This window comes from Salvia hispanica, chromosome 3 (genome assembly GCF_023119035.1).
Source record: "Salvia hispanica cultivar TCC Black 2014 chromosome 3, UniMelb_Shisp_WGS_1.0, whole genome shotgun sequence".
Taxonomy (NCBI): Eukaryota; Viridiplantae; Streptophyta; class Magnoliopsida; order Lamiales; family Lamiaceae; genus Salvia; species Salvia hispanica.
In genome coordinates, this window is record NC_062967.1 from 28,618,406 (window position 1) to 28,637,103 (window position 18,698).

At 32.8% G+C, this 18,698-nt stretch overlaps 1 protein-coding gene and 1 long non-coding RNA gene across 2 annotated transcripts; one reads left to right on the plus strand and one right to left on the minus strand.

The window, feature by feature from the left end:
- Positions 1 to 4,827: 4,827 nt before the first annotated feature.
- Positions 4,828 to 7,516, plus strand: LOC125216777 (serine/arginine-rich splicing factor RS31-like). The gene is made up of 6 exons (XM_048118541.1): positions 4,828 to 4,943; positions 5,358 to 5,479; positions 5,566 to 5,792; positions 5,877 to 6,016; positions 6,275 to 6,610; positions 6,692 to 7,516. Exons 1-5 carry the CDS (start codon positions 4,838 to 4,840, stop codon positions 6,418 to 6,420), a joined length of 741 nt encoding a protein of 246 aa, XP_047974498.1. The 5' UTR covers positions 4,828 to 4,837; the 3' UTR covers positions 6,421 to 6,610; positions 6,692 to 7,516.
- Positions 7,517 to 17,466: 9,950 nt separating this feature from the next.
- On the minus strand, positions 17,467 to 18,367 carry LOC125213276. Its single transcript, XR_007174892.1, has 3 exons — positions 18,287 to 18,367; positions 17,767 to 17,822; positions 17,467 to 17,516 (listed from the first exon to the last, which is right to left on the minus strand). It is a non-coding gene; the product is annotated as an uncharacterized LOC125213276 (long non-coding RNA).
- Between the last annotated feature and the right edge of the window lie 331 nt (positions 18,368 to 18,698).

Consider the following 18,698-nt stretch of genomic DNA (forward strand, 5'->3'; position numbering starts at 1 on the left):
ATTTTACAACTTTACAGATCAAATAACATATTTAGAGTTATATGTATACAGGTAATCAAAATATGCACTCTCCCCCTTTATATTGAAACTAGTGGTACCACTCGTCCTATGCACGGGTCAAATAATTTTCAAAAAATAAAAAAATATAATTAAAAAGAATTAAATCAAACTAAAAAATATAAAAAAAAATGTAAAAATTATTGCAAATCAAGAATAGAAACTATTTAAAGTTTGTATTCAATACATGATAATAGTCATAAACATAATATTTTGAAAAGATATAACTCAAAGTTATAAAAAACATTATCTTATCTAGTAAAAATAAATCAAAATCAACTCACCAATGAATACAAAATGTAAACAATTTAAAAAAATATCATTATATATATTTTATAAAATAATGATCTCTAGTACTATTAATTTTTATACCTAAATTTGGTATTCAATACAAACACTTTAGTTACGTAATTTTTAAGAAATTAATATATAAATTGGGGATATAGTTCATAATTTTTATTGAAAAATTCACATAATCACAATTAACATAAATAATTATGAATCCCCGTAAAAAGCCATACTTGATATTGTTTATGCCAAATGTTATGTATAATTCATTTAATTGAGATACGCATTTTTATTTTTCTCAAAACTGTAACTCCGAAAAAATGATACTATCGTGCTCCAACTTAACAAAGAGAAGACACCAAAGGTTTATGTACACGGTTACACTATTAAATAATTTAATACAATAAATTTATTATTATATTTTTAATGTTAAATTAATAACTTAACATTCTCAATTAATCAACTAAAATGAGAAAAAATATTATTATGCTTGAAAACCCTCCATTATGATAGTTGTCATGTTTCACTCGGGAATGTCCGAGTCATGTAAGCATTTTATAAAATGAATTTTGAATTGTAAAGTAGAACTTATAAATTTATATAAATATCATAAATTTGTAACGGTTACGCTAATTACTTCCCCATCCCTGAAAAGTATGAATTATAATCTTTTTACTGTCTCTGAGTATGAATTTTCTAATTTTGAAAACTTCTTTTTCTTTAATAATGAGACTCATTCTCCATTAACAATACTTTAAAAAGTTTTTCTTTCTATCTCTCTCTTACTTTTCCAGTTATGCATTAAACTCATGTCAAATCAAATGTTCATACTCTTTAGAAATGAGGGAGTATTTAATAAGTACTCCACATCATACATCATTACTATTATTACAATAAAATAAAATAAAAAAACTTTATAGTAATCATATTAAAGAATACTAAATTACATTTACAACTTAATAATTAATATCATACTACTTACTAACTATTCTATGTGCATGTAAAAAATCACAAAATGAAATTAACCGCAGAATCTGAAAATAAAAGTTTTTTGGTGATGCAAAGCGTTAATTAGCATTAATATTAGTAATAAATGTATTTATGTACAATGAGTAATGTTTCAATTTTCAAATGTATGAGTATACGGGGATGGATCCCCTCCTGTTCCAAAAACACAGCAGATTGTGTTGTGCACAAAACGCATAATTATAGGCATGAAACGCAGCCCATTTCCTTTTTCTTTTCTTCAATGTTTTCATTATTACTAATGTTAGTATAATTTTAAATACTAAAAAATATTGTAAAATCGAACTATAGAATATTAATTATGTAATCATTTCTGAAATAAAATGATTTAACTCAAATATTCAAAATTGAACGATAAATATATTCTCTAAATTAATACTATTAAGGAAACCATCAATTATAATAAAATAGTTCAATATATATAAAGAAATAAGGATAACTCATTTTTCAGTTAATCATTTCATTTGAAAATGATAATAGTAATAAATAATATATTAATAAATAGATTTTATAATGTGTTTTAGCATTCAAAATTATACTAATAATACGTAGTACTTAGTTGGAGTATTAAATAAGGATGAAAACATTAAAGAAAAGGATAAGGAAATGGGCTGCGTTACATGCCTATGGCTATGATTGTCTGTTTTGCGCACAACACAATATGCTGTGTTTTTGGAACCTCAGGGGACCCATCCCCATATGATTATAGTATCGCTTTCTCCGTATTTAATTTCCTACGTCAAGTTCTAATATATAGATTAAAATTTGAAAAGAAAAGATTTTGTGAAAAATAATTGGTAGTGGAAGGTTTTCAAGAAAAATTAACTATTAGAATATAAAACTTTAAATATTAATATTAATACTTAGTTTTATTTAGATATTTTATAATGAATTAAATTCTAAGCCCTATGTTCTAGCACACATTAATGCCATTGATATTTTATACCTCTTTCAAATTTTTTCTTTTATAAATTTGTTAATAATAAAATTATGCTACCTTAAATATGTGAATGAAGTTAGTTCTTAGTTGAAACTTGAAAATACTATAACTAGGAAAGTGTGAGGTGTGGAGTATGACACTGAATATAAATCTAATTTTATCTTTTAGTCCACTAATCTATAAAAATCTTGTTGTTTGTGTTCTTGAGTTCCGATTCGAAAAATCGAATAGTGATTTGGTTCCACATTTACAATTAACGGTTCATGTTCAAGTTCTAGTACAGAAAATCGAATTTGGATTGGTTGGAAAATCATACAAAAACCAATCAGAATTTGACTAAATTTAAATGTTATAATTTTCTTTTATTATGTTTCCCTCTAATAAACAATTGGTTATTTAAAAATAAAATACGTAAATAGTTCTTTAGCTTGGAATATTATTTATGTCAGTTGATATTTCACGTTCTATGTTGATAGAGGCATTCTATTTTCTACACTTGTTTTAAAAAAATAACACAATTTAATTCTTATGCGAGAATTATCTATCCTTGTCCTTAATCAAAGGTCAAAGAATCAATTTTGACTTTAAGTAGTACTATCAAAACATCTTTAAACCTTGGCTAATTGTTCCACCCTCTATTGAGGGGACTAATCAGCAGACTAGTCATTGTGTCCGCCAGTGCAGAAATTGAATCTACTCCTTAGTCGATCCAAATACCAGCCTTAATTGGCCGAAAACCCATATGTTCTTCATTGTTTGTTTGAGATTAAGTGAATACGAACATTTTTTTAAGGGATAACTGCCTTAAAAGTCATAAACTTTTGCCAAATTCTGATTTTTCCCACGAACTATAAAATTGGCGTATAATGTCACGAACTTTGTTGGGTTGTGAGTATTTCCCATTTGATCCGACCTGAGAGTTTTCCGATTGAAATTGTGTGGACGTGGCAAGCCTGAAATCTGACGTGGAGAACGCCAGAAATTCATGAAACGACGTTGTTTTCCATAGACGAAACGACGTCGTCGGTAGACCTCACTGACGGCGAGTTGCTCTCTCCTCTGGAAGCTCCTTCTCCGGCGATGGCGCGAAGGAGGAGGAGGAGGAGACGGCGGTGGCTGCCGTAAGAACAAGAAGATCAATCCCTCCTCAACGACGACGCCCTCAAATTCTCCCCCGCCATGGATTTCCAGCTCCCCAAATCATCAAATACCAGCGTTTTTCACCACCAATTCGCTTCTAATTTCGACGATTTATTGCCCGCGATTTGACATCAGTTATGCTTTAACCTCGATCCCTCTCGATTAGGGTTTGCTTTTCCACTCAAGCAAGGGGAGAATTTAGAGTTTCACGATCAACGCAGCAATCTGGCGACCTCGATTGAATCGCTGAACTCCAATGGAGCAATCTAGTTTCAGAGCTTGAAAACGGATGGAAGCTTCTCCATCACGGAGTGGTTTCTCACTAACTTCTACGCGAAATTGGAGCGGTCGGATTCAAGCGTGGGCTGAATTGAGTCACTACACTTTGCTGGGGGAGAAGGGTGGAGCAGAAGGCCATGTGGATCATGTGAGGGAGATGGGGAAGGGCCAATTGTACAACTTCCCATTGCTTCCGGCGGAGGTGGAGATTTGGGGGTTTTGGGTTTATACAGAGAGAGAGTAGGTTAGCTCGTCCAACTGATTCCGGTGATGGTGGAGTCGCTGATTCCGGTGATGGTGGTCGCTGATCGGAGTCCTCGGCGGCGGCGGCTAGCGTTGAGAAAGAGGAGGAGTGGTGGTGGCAGTGATGGGAGTGAGTGGTGGAGGATGAGGATGATAAGACACATCATCTCAAAATTTGGCATCCACATCATCCGCTCAATGCATACTTGGCAGCCACATCAGCTTAAAAAGACACATCAGCTGAATTCATAGTCGAAAAACCCGCCACGAGAAAACGGCAATCGATTCGTAAAGTTCGCGACATTATACGCCAAGTTTATAGTTCGTGGAAAAAATTGGAATTTAACAAAAGTTTACGAGCAGTTATCCCTTTTTTTTAATGGTTCCTTCTTTATTTATCTAACTCTGATTCTCTTACTAATATGAGTGAATTGACCCCAAGTGTACGATACATACACAAAAATTAGTCTCTTTAACATTATCTTAAAAAAATTACTTCTACCCAAGTCCACTTGTTGCTAATCACATTTGCTTTTTACTTATTGAAAATATAACTCACATCCACTAACTATTTTCTCTCATACTTATTTGATTAGAAAACTAATCTATAATAATTACCACAACCCACTAATTTTTTCCTTCCATTTTGCTTTTTATTTTTTAAAATTGGAGTCGAGATAGCTTCATTTGAAAATCCATGAGTATATATACAACAAACCAAAAAGGGCGCCAAATATTTCAACTTCTCTTTTCTTTTTTCACATTTCGGTAACGTGAAATTAGGGCTTTTTTGTTTCATAGATCGATTTTGAAGGTGTGATTCATACTTCCTCTTGCAATTGTTTCAGAAGGTGAAATTCGAATATGAAGGCGATTTATTGCTCTAATTTTGGGTACCAGACCCGAGAGTCGGATCTGAAGAGGCTGTTCGCCCGATACGGAAATGTTGTGCGAATTGATATGGAAACAGGTATTTATTACTTACAGACAACTCAATTTTTCACCATTCAAATTAATTTGGTGTTTTCATTGCTCTTGATCGATTGGAATCCATGATTGATGACCTAAATGTATGATGGCAGGAGCTTTTAAATCTTTGATTTCTTCATGGATCTTGGTCGATTCCATGAATTGTTTGATGTTTTTGTTGTTTGTAGTTTATAGTTGAGGAATGATATAGTAAGTATTAATTGAACGGTTGAACTAGCATTGAGTTGGACAATTTGATATCAATTTTTATGCGTGCTGCCATTTGGTAAACATTGAAGAAAATTGGTAGTGTGAGGTAAACATTGAAGTTATAAATGAGCTTAGTGTGGGTATAAACTGTCAGTTGGGGGGCCTGATAAGATCACCCAGTTACTCACGCTAGTAGTACATGTAGGGTACTCCGTTGTCTATTTCGAGGATAATAATGATGCGGAAAAGGCCGTCCATGGTCTTAATGGACACATGCCATCTGGGCCTGAGTTTAACGGATGCAAATTAGTAGTTCAATGGGGCAAGGTATGTACACTTGTTTCTGAAAGGAATTTATTAGGTTCCTAAGAGTTATATCATTCCAAAATCTGACATTATATGTTGTTTTCCAGAATGACTGTGGTTCGCGTTCGCATGGCAGTTCAGGATCAAATCAAATACCGAACAGAACCCTTTATGTGGCAAATTTTGACCCTGATCTTACCAAATGTGATGATATAAAAGCACACTTTGAGCCTTATGGGAAGGTTCTTGGTGTACGTATGCTTTCGGATTATGCTTTTGTGGACTTTGAAACACAGGAAAATGCTACAAAAGCTCTGGAGTGCACCCATCTGAGGTAATGAATATGTTAGTTTGCTTCAGCTCTTCATTTTTCTTAACCTCTTCCTGGTGAGCTGATAAATTAACTTGTAAATTTCAGTACGCTATTGGACAGACTTCTTTGTGTTGGGTATGCTTTAAGGCAGGATGATAACGAAAAGGGTAGGTGCGATGGTCCTCCAAATTCAAGGGCCATGAGTCCTGACCCTGTGCGAGCAAGTCCTGTGCGCGATATAGAAGGTATAATGCACTGTCTTGGTCTTTTTCCTTGATCGTGATTGATTCTATAAGATGATTGAAGACTTAATTGTCTGATGCCTTTCCCTTTTCCAGTTTATTAGTTGAGAAATAAGAATCATAGCATTGAGTGCTTGTTTAAACATTTTAGGAAAGGATAAGAATAATCATATAAATGGACTTAGTGTCGCATAGGGTCGGTAAAAAAATTTGTCCCTAAAAAACGAAATGCCACCATGTTAAACTTTTGTTTTGACGCAGGACATGCCAGCTTCTATATTGGGAAGTGTTACCAGATCTACTTGAAGGGATACTTATCTACTTGCAAGATCTCTGTTCACACACAAACGGAAATATTGTACATGTTTCTGATCGTCACAATAGTTATAGGGGATCAATATGTTTGATCTAGTTATCAGATTTTGTTATTTATTTAGATTTTGTTGCAAATGTTTTTCTTCTGGTGACACTTTTGTCAGTTGGGGGGACTAAAGTCCTATTGTGTAATTACTATGTGGGTTGGCATTATGATGATTTAGGATCAAATAGCATTTTGGGGATAAACTCTGAGCCTTTTGTAGAAGCTACGAAGTGCAGGTAACAAAAATGTTAACTTCATCTTTACCTTTTCTTATACCTCTTCTTAGTGGGCTAATATATTAACTTTTGAATTTTCAGCAAGATCTTATTCCAGTCAACTTGCAAAGCCAAGATCCCACCTTCACCCCTTATAGGGCTTGGATCTCACAGGAACAATGTACTAGACACCATAGACCAGACTGCCGATGGTGACGGAAACGGCGATGGCAGCAGCTCTGACGACGACGGATCTGATGATGACGGTGGCGGTGACAGTGGAGATGATGGTGGGGTCGAAGGGATCCACAACTTTGTGAAAGTTGTTACTCTTGAAAGCGAGGAGATAGTTTTTACAGATCGAGTCGCGTGCAAACTGTTTGGGGTGAATCCAGATTGCCGAGATCAGGTAATTAGTGTTCTGCTGCAAGCAAATGACAGTGAATATGGAAGGTTGGGGAATGAGTTTCGAGTAAGTGTTGTTGGTGAAGGGAGCTTTACTTATGAAACAATAGACGGTAGAGCTGTCCTCGTCGAAAGTGTATGGAAGTATAGAATTTGGGATAAGGTGGTGGCAGGAGAGGGACCATGCAGGCCGTCATGGCGCGAGGAAGTCCGTAGGCATGTGAATGTACGCAAAGCTACGATAGCTGTTTTCGGAAATCAGAATGGACGAGTCAATGTACTATTTATAGTAGCATGATTGTTCACCATTGGAGATTATATAGTTAGTGATGAAGGTACATGTGTTTGAGTGGTTTTGAGATGATTGAGTCTAACTTTTTTAGGTTTGAATTTGTAGTGTTGATTTACCTAAATGTAAAGTCATAATAAGCTACGCATTTCCAAATCTACCGATGGCGAAGAAATCATATCTTCTCCCCGGTTGACCACATTTGATCGAAAACTCGTATGTTCCCGATTTTTTATTTGAGATACAGTAAGTATCACTATAGGATTTGCCGATTTAATTGGGAAGATATTCATAAAACAAGATAGCTTATTTATACTATATAAGATTTGTAGATTCGGGAAGATATTCATAAAACAAGATAACTTAATTAACGTGGTTATTTCCTTCGGCAATTAATCGGTACACACCTAAATTCTACTCCTAGGTTTATGAGATTTCCTTAGTTTCACAAATTGTATACAAAATTATATTTCCATATTTTCATATATAAACGGCCCTTTTTATTGGGTTGATCTTTTTCCATACTTCCATATAGTAATACTGATATATCTTTACAAATAAAAAAAAATTATTTAGTTAGGGAAAATAAAGATTCGTAGGATAGGAGTATCAATTTATTTTGACAGACATAATATATCTAGTGCATGGCCAACAATAATTCTAAATTTAGGGTATTATATTTGTATTTTGAATTAATATATAGCCTAATACACTTATTTGGAAAGAAAGGTCAAATCCACGCTATTCCATAAATTTAGCTGTTTGCTTTGTGAATTAATTATCCTTAGATTTATTTGTCTTCTTTGTAGTATACCCCTTAATTCCATATTATACGCATTATTTTATTTTCCCTTTTTCCTCTTTCCTTTTTTTTATATTTTTATTTGTACATTTTCTTAGAAGTATATACTCTGCAACTTTATATTATATGCTTTCTCCTTAAGTTTCAAATCTAATAATTTAAATATATTAAACTCTAGAAAGTAAAGAATTTACATCCAAATTATTAAAACAATGAAATTCAATTACTATTAAAACATTATATATCAAATTTTAATTTAATGCATGTTATAGTGAATTGAGATCGGAATTCTAATGTTTGACTAGATTTAGCAAAAAAAATATATTTATTAAAACTTGCTCTAAAAACTATTAGAGCGCGAATACTTAACTATTACACAAATAACTTCTAACTAATAAACACTTTGACTGAACATTGTGAATCCTCATCACCTTTAGTGAAACAATACTTGGTGTATAAATAATTATGCTAGGCAACATATGATGTACATAGTGTTTCAGAACAACATGTGTCAAAATACCTTCACTATTTTTAGAGTAGATAAATAGATTCAAATCACTATTGAACAATAAATCACCATTTGCTAAAATTTTGAGTGGTCTAATAATTTTAGACTTACCTCGTCGTGCTATAGCAGATTGGTCGAAGATATATTCCATTATCCAAGAGTCTGTATCTCCATATTTGTTCATCTTCCAAATAACAACTTGTCTAGGATGTGCCATATCACATAAACATGGTCGATTGTCCAAAATGCATAGTCGATATCCACAATAGTATCTAATCGCATCATTGGAGTTTTGAAGGGGAGGCAGAGAAAAACTAGCATAGAGCTCGGTTTCAAGATCAAAGTTACAAACCAATAAATTATTCTCGATATCACATGCCAACCAATGAATATTTCCGTTAAAAAATATAGCATAATTAGATGTTATATTCGCTCCTCGTAATTCTGGAGGCACGATCATTCTCAAGAGTCCTCGGTCAGGCAATTGGCTAGTCGCAGCTGCTGGGATGCTTCTCCAACATTCTCCTCCCAGAGTGTACACGTGACAAAACCTAGTTTCATCGACACATAAAATCTTATATTGCCCACTTAATTTGCTCACTCCAAATCCAAACAGACACCTACCTGTAGCTAAAGGAGGAAGCTCGATATATTCACAAGTCATTGGATTGACTACAAAAAGAATATTATCATTAGCATCCAGTCCATCCCACAACAAAAGCAAACCATTGACCGAATCAATTACCACGCGATGGCTATGGCTAGCACTAGTTGGATATTGATCGTAAGGAGGAGGCAAACCGAATTTGAAAAGTGGCTGGCATGCCTCATCAACGACTGCATACCCCATCTTGTCTCGATAATCGTAAGCCATAGCCATGCATGGTTTTGGAGCGTAACTTTCTTCGATTAGATCGCGCCATGACTTACAAACACACTTGCATGTCATAATACTTTTAATCGGGAGTATTTCAAGGATGTCCATCCATAAATCTTCGTGTAGAGGATCCATTATTTTGGCCCAAAAAAAAATTTGAAGTACCAACTGAAAAAGAAAACTGAAGGCAATAACTCGAATCTCAGAAGTATAGATGAAGGGAGTGGAGAAATGAGTATATAATAGTAATAGTGTACTTCTTGGCAAGATACACCTAAATATATGCACCTAAATCTATGCAGAAGATATTCATATAACAAGATAGCATAATTAACGTGATCAGTTATTTCTTGGACACCTAAATTGTATGCAAAATTATTTCACAAATTGTTACAAATTTATATTTCCATATCTAAACTGCACTTTTATTTGTTGATCATCTTCAATACTTTCATATATATCTTTTACAAATAAAAAAAAATAGTAAGGAGCATATTTTCAGATATGTTCCAATTTAATCCTCCTTTTTATTATATTTGCAATATTTTTTTTATCACTCTTAGTATACTTATTTGCCGAGAATGTAATTACTACTACACGTTTAAAAAGGAGCATATTGCTTGAAAAAAAAATAAGTAATTTGATCAATTTCTGGTTAATTACATGATTTTCAAAAATATCCAATTATATAATTATAGTTTTAACATTTTTCAATTGTCTCATGATCTCAAATGGGAAAATTAGATTTGATGCGGTACATAAAAAAATTCACATAATCCAAGTATTTGGTTGAATGAGAGAACTCATCTAGCCTTAATCATCTCTAAACAGTATGAAGTTTTCTAAATCCTCCCCAATCAATTGAAACTCAAACATTATTTTTTTTGGATGCTTCCTTCTTTGTTTACTCCCTCCGTTCCACAATAAAAATCTTGCTTTGTCATTTCGGTCCGTCCCACAATATAAGTCTTTTTTTTCATTTTTACTATAAATGGTAAGTAGACTTCTTATTCCAGTTACATTTTGTAATAAAACTAATATATATAAACGCTACTTATATTCCACTTACTTATTCAACCTACTTTTTTTTAATTTTTTAAAAATTGTGTCATAACTAAATACTCCTATTCCGGGACGGACGGAGTACTTCGCACTAATTCCCTTGGAAAAATGAGTGAATTTAATCAGTTTTTGTACTACACGAATACACGCAACACATGCATGAGTTACTTAGAATATTTATTATATAAATATTTTTATATATTTTTCAATAAAGTAGAAAGATTTTCAAAAAAAGAATGAAATTCTAAAGAATTTTTAGAAAGAGAGAAGGTTTACTTATATGGAGTATATTTTTTTTTATTATTATAGTAGAAAGAGAAATAATAGAGTGAAGATGGAAGAGAGATATTATGTTGGGAGAAGGTTTTATTTTGCCAAATGTAATACTTTTAACAATTTTATAGCGGTGTATTAGGAAATGTTGTAGGCAGGTCTATGACCTTTCACTATCAAAGGTCAACGAGATCGATCTCTCTAGTTGGGATCACCTAATACTTTTTCTACTACATCCCTTACTCCACCACTCACAAACATAAGTGAGGGGCCCACTATCATATTTTATGCGTGTGAAGGGTGGAGGTTATCCCAACTGTGATCTTTGACTCTTTAGATATAGACTAATCTTAAATACTTCGGCCAGTTTGTCCACCCTCCAAGATGAGTACAAATCAGCAAGTGGATTAGTCACATTACGTGTCATTTTGTATAATTCGGAACTTTTCTTAATGCATACATTCTTAATTTCTCTAATCCCACCCTCTAAATAGGACATGAATAAAATTAGCTTTGATGACACTTTCTCATTAGTTGATGTGTTTCTTATGAGTGTATAACTTAACAAATGATTATTTCACGAGTTAAATGAAGAGAAAATAAAAAATATAAAAAATTATTGTATTAATTTTTGTATTAAAGAGAAATATATTAATCACAATGAGATTATTAAAAAATGAATATAACTCAACTATAATTTATCAAGGGTCTTTGAATAATTAAAAGTTGCGAGCCATGAAAAAACACAAGAAATTAGCATATAGTACAAAATAGTAGGGTTAACTATAGTCTAAAATGTACATTTCAATATACCTACAAAAATGGCTCAACCTTTGAAAAACATAATGGCAAAAAAGGGCTGGCACTTCTTTTATATATATATATATAGGGATGTACTAGTATAACAACTAATTTTAAAGTTACAACGTACATCCAACCACGTGCTGCCATGTGGCACGAAAAATGCAATATTGTATACAGAAAAATGCAATACACATTTGTAGAAGCTATAAATGAATTTCGGCGGATTGCATTTTTGTTATATGCAGATTGCATTTTTTATCATTGAGTTTTGCATTTTTGATATTGACTGTTTAATTTGCATTTTATATATAGACGAATTGCATTTTTATATGTGAAAATGCAAAACTTAACAATAAAAAATGCAATTTATGTGAAAATGCAAAACTCAACACTATAAAATGCAATTTACATACAACTAAAATGCAATCTGCGAAAATGCATATACAACTAGATTGCATTTTTGTGTTTAAAATATTGCATGTTTTGTGCCACATGGCAGCACCAGATTGGATGTACGTTGTGACTCTAAATAAGGGGGCACCCTAGTGCTCCCCTATATATATATATATAGAGGAGTGATCAATGTTTAACTAATTTTAAGTGTATAACTAGAGAACAAATCTCAGCCACACATCTTAATACTCCAAATTAATCCTATGGCTTAACTATTTTTACATATTTTAATTAAAAGGTAATTAACAAGAGCATTTTTGGAAACCATATTCTATGGAGATTCACGCTTCATCCAGATTTGCTCACACAGAATCAAAACACCTACATTTCGGCGACGCCCTACTCCGTTCCGCCACCGATAAACCTCCATGCTCGCACCCTCACCTTCTCGTGCTCCTCTTCCACCTCTTACAACTTTATCTCCATCTGCGCCATCACCAACGTCTTGCGCAACAACGAGAGAATCATCTTCTTCCTCGACGGAGTCCATCGCTTCAGCAAGACGCAACAAGACTTATGCAGATTTGCTACAATCTCCATCACTCACGCTCATGTTCAACAATCACATCTTACAAAATCTTCATCTCAAGAGCTGATTTCCTCATCTTAATTGTCGATTTCACGAACTGCTATATCACTTTCATCGCAAGAGCTGATTTCTCCATCATCAATTATTAATTTCACGATCTGCTATATCAATTTTCATCGCAAGAGCTGATTTCTACATCGCTAATAGTCGATTTCATGATATGTTAATTCAGTATTTCATCGCAAGAGTTGATTTTTCTATCTCATGAATTTGTGAGACGATCAAAGATGGTGGACTGTAAGACAAAATTGATCTACTTTACCTTCATAACAGTTCACTCGTAAACATGTATATGAAGCATATGTTGATGTTAGTATATAATGAAATATGTTTTGAGTGCTTAAATATGTAATCACAATATACTACACATATAAAGACAATACACTTCACTCTAAAGGCAACATACTTCACTATAAAACCCATACAAAATTGTACACACAATATACTTCACTATAGTGCATAGAGTGAAGTAAAATGTGCATAGGGTGAAATATTCTATGGTTAGAGTGAAGTGTTTGTGATGAATGCTTATAGTGATCTGTTTTTTCATCCCAATGAAGTAAAATGTGCTTAGAGTGAAGTATTTTATGGCTAGAGTGAAGTGTTTGTGATCCGTACTCATAGTGATATGTTTTTTCATCTCAATGAAATAAAATGTGCTTAGAGTGAAGTATTCCATGCTTAGAGTGAAGTGTTTTTGATCCATGCTTATAGTGCACTATTTTTTCATTTCAGTAAGTAAAACGTGCTTAGAGTGAAGTATTCCATGGTTAGAGTGAAGTGCTTGTGATCCGTGCTTATAGTGAACTATTTTTTCATCTCAATGAAGTAAATAGTGCATAGAGTGAAGTATTCTATTGTTAGAGTGAAGTGTTTGTGATGCATGCTTATAGTGATCTGTTTTTTCATCTCAGTGAAGTAAAACGTGCTTAGAGTGAAGTATTCTATGGTTAGAGTGAAGTGTTTGTGATCCGTGCTTATAGTGCACTAATTTTTCATCTTAGTGAAGTACAATGTGCATAGAGTGAAGTATTCTATGGTTAGAGTGAAGTATCTGTGATGCATGCTTATGGTGATCTGTTTTTTCATCTTAGTGAAGTAAAATGTGCTTAGAGTGAAGTATTCCATGTTTAGAGTGAAGTGTTTGTGATCCTTGCTTATAGTGCAATATTTTTTCAGTTCAATGAAGTAAAACGTGCTTAAAGTGAAGTATTCCATGCTTAGAGTGAAGTGTTTGTGATCTATGCTTATAGTGCACTATTTTTTTATTTCAGTGAAGTAAAACGTGCTTAGAGTGAAGTATTTCATGCTTAGAGTGAAGTGTTTGTGATCCATGCTTTGGATCACTATTTTTCATTTCAGTGAAGTAAAACATGCTTAGAGTGAAGTATTCTATGGTCAGAATAAAGTGTTTGTGATCTGTGCTTATAGTGCACTATTTTTTCATTTTAGTGAAGTAAAATGTGCATAGAGTGAAGTATTCTATGGTTAGAGTGAAGTGTTTGTGATGCATGCTTATGGTGATCTCAGTGAAGTAAAATGTGGTTAGCGTGAAGTGTTTGTGATCCTTGCTTATAGTGCACTGTTTTTTCGGTTCAGTGAAGTAAAACGTGCTTAAAGTGAAGTATTACATGCTTAGAGTGAAGTGTTTGTGATCCATGCTTATAGTGCACTATATTTTCATTTCAGTGAAATAAAACGTGCTTAGAGTGAAGTATTACATGGTTAGAGTGAAGTCTTTGTGATCAACATGTATGTACGCTATAAGGCATTCAAACATCATTATAAGGTATTGAAACATCCCTGTAAAGCATATTCACTTCGTACAAATATTCAATCATTAAAAAAAATAGCTAGTAAAAATCATCTGAAACTACATAGCTATGAGCTAAATAAATAAATTAATTAATTAACAGAATATTAATGTAAGTTATGAACGGACTATTGAATTTGAATGAATCGAATATGTTTACAGTGAACTAAATGGCACATGTTATTAACTATATCACTTTCTACAAAGTTTGCAATCATTTTTTCACATCTATGTCCATGTGTTTGCTTCAATCTTCGTAATGCCTTGATGTTGCCATAGAGTTAGTCAATGACTCATGGTTCGTCTTCAACAACATTAATGTGCTGCAATACTTTGATCTTAGCCTCTGCTTCAGTTACTCTATACCCTTCTCTTCGTCTTTCTTTATGTATATCTGTAGCTTTCGAAAGATTAACAGAAAGTCCTATCATTTAAAGAAAGTAAGAAAAGATTAATATCAACATTCAATATAAAGCCTAAATAATTCACTGTAATCAATATATACTTCACTATAAACACAATATACTTCACTGTGATCATAATATACTTTACTAAAATGGCAAAAACAGTACACTTACATGTTATTATACTAGTTCACTATAAACAAAATATACTACACTATAAGCATAGTATACATCACTTAAATGCAAAAACGATACACTCATATGCCAATACTGTTCACTATAAAAACAACAACAACATACTTCAATACAATCACAATATACATCATGTAAATGTCAAAATAGTACACTCACATTCAATATACTTCAGTATAAGCACAATACAAAAATGTTAACTCACATGCCAATATACTAGTTCACTATAAACACAATACTAATTCACTATAAACACAATATACTTCACCGTAAGCATAATATACTTCATCAAGTTCCAATCGTGATTCTTTTCATCCCTGCAGATCTATCTATAGAAAGACTACGCATAAGAATAAGATTAGTGTGTATAAATGTGTATCTTTTTTTCACTCCCGTATATCACAATTTTAGTTCAAACACAGATATAGTTTAAAACATAGTTGCAATAAAGACATAAACGCATATACTTTTATCCAATTAGTGTAGTAAGTATACAGAGAGAGAGCTGACTATACGATCCCAACCAAAAACAACGATGGCTACACCACCACCGATCTCTCTCCCAACGCCACTCCGGCGAGATCCTTCCGTAAATGATGAATAGATGTTGAAACTTAGCGGGAAGTGAGAGTAGCGGCTGAAATGAGCAACGGAGACAGAGGAAACAGCAGAACCCTAAGTTTCCATTGAGAGAAAAGAGTAGAGAAGAAGAAGCGCAGTAGGTTATGGCGAAACAATTCATTTTTCAAAATGAGTGTAATTGATTTTAACCCTAACTTTTGTAAATGACTATTTTACCCCCGCCTTATTATAGTGAACCAATTCATTCTTATAATGAAGTAAAATCTGGGACAATTTCGAAAATTATATGTTAAATATCAGCCCTTAATTTTCTTGATCTTGTGGTTGAGATTTATTCTCTAGTTATATATTTAAGGGATGCTGGCCCTATATCACTACTCTATATATATATATATATAGGGGTGTATTCAGATGAAAACCATAATGTATATTAAAACATCAAACCATGTAAATAATGTACATTATACACACTAATAATGTACATTTTATTCATGTATAATGTACTGTTCTAAATATTGTACACACTAATAATGTACATTTACATTATATGAATTCTGTACATTATGCTGACAGTACATTATACATGAATAAAATGTACATTATTAGTGTGTATAATGTACATTATTTTACATGGTTTGATGTTTTAATATACATTATGGTTTTAATCTGAATACACCCCTATATATATATATATATAGGGATGTATTCATATCCTTTTTCTAATTATTGTTCTTTTTTCTTCTAAATCCTAGCCCACGATTTTGATGATCTAATGGCTGATTTTTATGCCACATGGATTTAATAAATTAATCAAAAAAATTCGAAAAGGGCACTTAGGGGAGTAGGTAAAAATCGGCAGTTATATCATTTCCATGATTCACGCCTTCTGTTCCATATTTACATAGCTTTTATTTCTTTTCCTTTATTAAATCACAATATGCTTATTTCTTTCTATAATTCATCGATTTTACTCAAATTCTAACTATTATTTCGCTAAAAAATATTGGAGAAAGAGCTTAGTAAAGGCAAGAGGAAAGCTTGATGTGTTTTGTACCTAAAAAATTAGTTTTCGTCTTGTATTCAGTTTTATTATTTGTTTCGTTGTCTTAGTTTTATTATTTCTAGCGCTGTGAACATTTTATGCATAATAAATTTGGATTTTTCGAGAGTTAATGTGCATTATCGAATAATAGCCTTGCATTAATAATGATTTTTTGTGCATTACTCCCTTTTTTTATACCATTATTCCACTACTTTGTTAGCGTGCTAATCGAATAATAGTCTTGCATTAATAATGAATTTTTGTGCATTACTCCTTGTTTTTATACCATTATTCCACTACTTTGTTTACGTGCATTATCGAATAATACCTTTGCATTAATAATGATTTTCTGTGCATTACTCCCTTTATTTATACCATTATTCCATTAATTTGTTAACGTGCATTATCGAATAATAGCATTGCATTAATAATGATATTCTGTGTATTACTCCCTTTATTTATACCATTATTCCATTAATTTGTTAATGTGCATTATCGAATAATAGCCTTGCATTAATAATGATATTCTATGCATTACTCACTTTATTTATTCCATGGCGGGCCAAGTAGAAGTTCCTCAAAATCCAGGGAATAATTTATCCATTATCACTTTACTACATCACACACTAGTAGCAAAATATGCTTCAGTTATCAGGTGATATCTACGGTTCAAAACAATTCGTCCTTTGACCACAATTCGTCCTTTGACCAAATCAAAATAAGTTATCCAAAAACAACAGTCTTAAAGTTAACGTCAATAGCGTTTCTAATGATTACTCTTGCAATCAATCCAACCGCTCTTGAGCAAACTCAACCCGACGCTGCTTAGATGCTGTCCAGAATATGAAAAAGATATGAATTAGAACAAATAATGTATACGTTACAGCAAATAATGCACCACATCTATTAACCGATGTACAGAACAAAATATTTAATGTATAAACCAAATTATACTAAACAATTACTTCCTATACTGCAACCTATACCACAAAGTGCAAAAAATAGCAATTTCTCAATGAACACAGAGTTCGAATCCAATGAAATGGACAATAATGTACAAGAATGATAAAATAATGCATCACCTTCACTGGGTTCCGGTTGGCTTTTGTACGGCCGGCCTCTTTTAGTCATTCTATATCTGCGCAACAATATTGACGAAATCAGTGATGTTTCAACCATAAAGCAGTGATGTTTCAACCATAAAGCAGTGAGGTTTCAACCATTTAATGACGAACAATGTAAATATTGGTCAGAAATCCACTATACACTTCCATATAGCTTACAACCCTAAATCAAATGCCCACAATTTCATCTTCTCCACAAAAAAAAAAGACATCTTTTGTGCATTGTTCCAAATCGAAAGCTAATGGATGAAAACCAAGCTATAACTCACAACATAACTTAATATACCCAGAATGAACATAACCCTTACTACAATTTCATCTTTTTCAAGAAAAACGAGCAAAATAATTTTGTGCATTATTTCCAATCGAAACTCAAAGGAGAACAAAAACTGTGAATCGGCTACTGGTTGCGTTTGTAAACGTCGCCAATAGAGGTTTAGTAGTGTTTCTACCTAAAAAATATACTGCAAACACACACCTTTTTTATGTCCAGGAGATGATTCGACTATCAACCCACACCACGAACCAAAACAGCAGCTTTTGTGAGATAGAATCGGCGGTCGACGGCGATTTGACGGCGGAAATCGTTGTTGAATTTGAATATATATATATATAGGGTTGTGATCAATTGAGATTATTTAGGCTAATTGAGAAATGAGATGTAATATCAGCCACTCATTTCTATTAAATGAGTGGTCCAGATTTTGCCACACAATAAATATTATTAGATTAATTTAATATGAAAGGGTATAAGGGTCTTTTCGCGTTTTAATTTAGGATTCTTCATCATATTTCATCTTTGATCGGCGATTCTGGTGAGAATTTCATGATTCAATCCTATCATTGATTGAATCTATTTTAACGATTTATGATTCAATTGATTCGCAAAA

What these genes read in the sequence shown, in the direction of transcription:
- LOC125216777 (XM_048118541.1), top strand. Translation starts at nt 4,838, where the DNA reads ATGAAGGCGATTTATTGCTCTAATTTTGGGTACCAGACCCGAGAGTCG. An exon ending in CTGGAGTGCACCCATCTGAG is followed by an intron (nt 5,793 to 5,876) that starts GTAATGAATATG and finishes TGTAAATTTCAG; the next exon opens with TACGCTATTGGACAGACTTC. An exon ending in TCCTGTGCGCGATATAGAAG is followed by an intron (nt 6,017 to 6,274) that starts GTATAATGCACT and finishes GTTTTGACGCAG; the next exon opens with GACATGCCAGCTTCTATATT.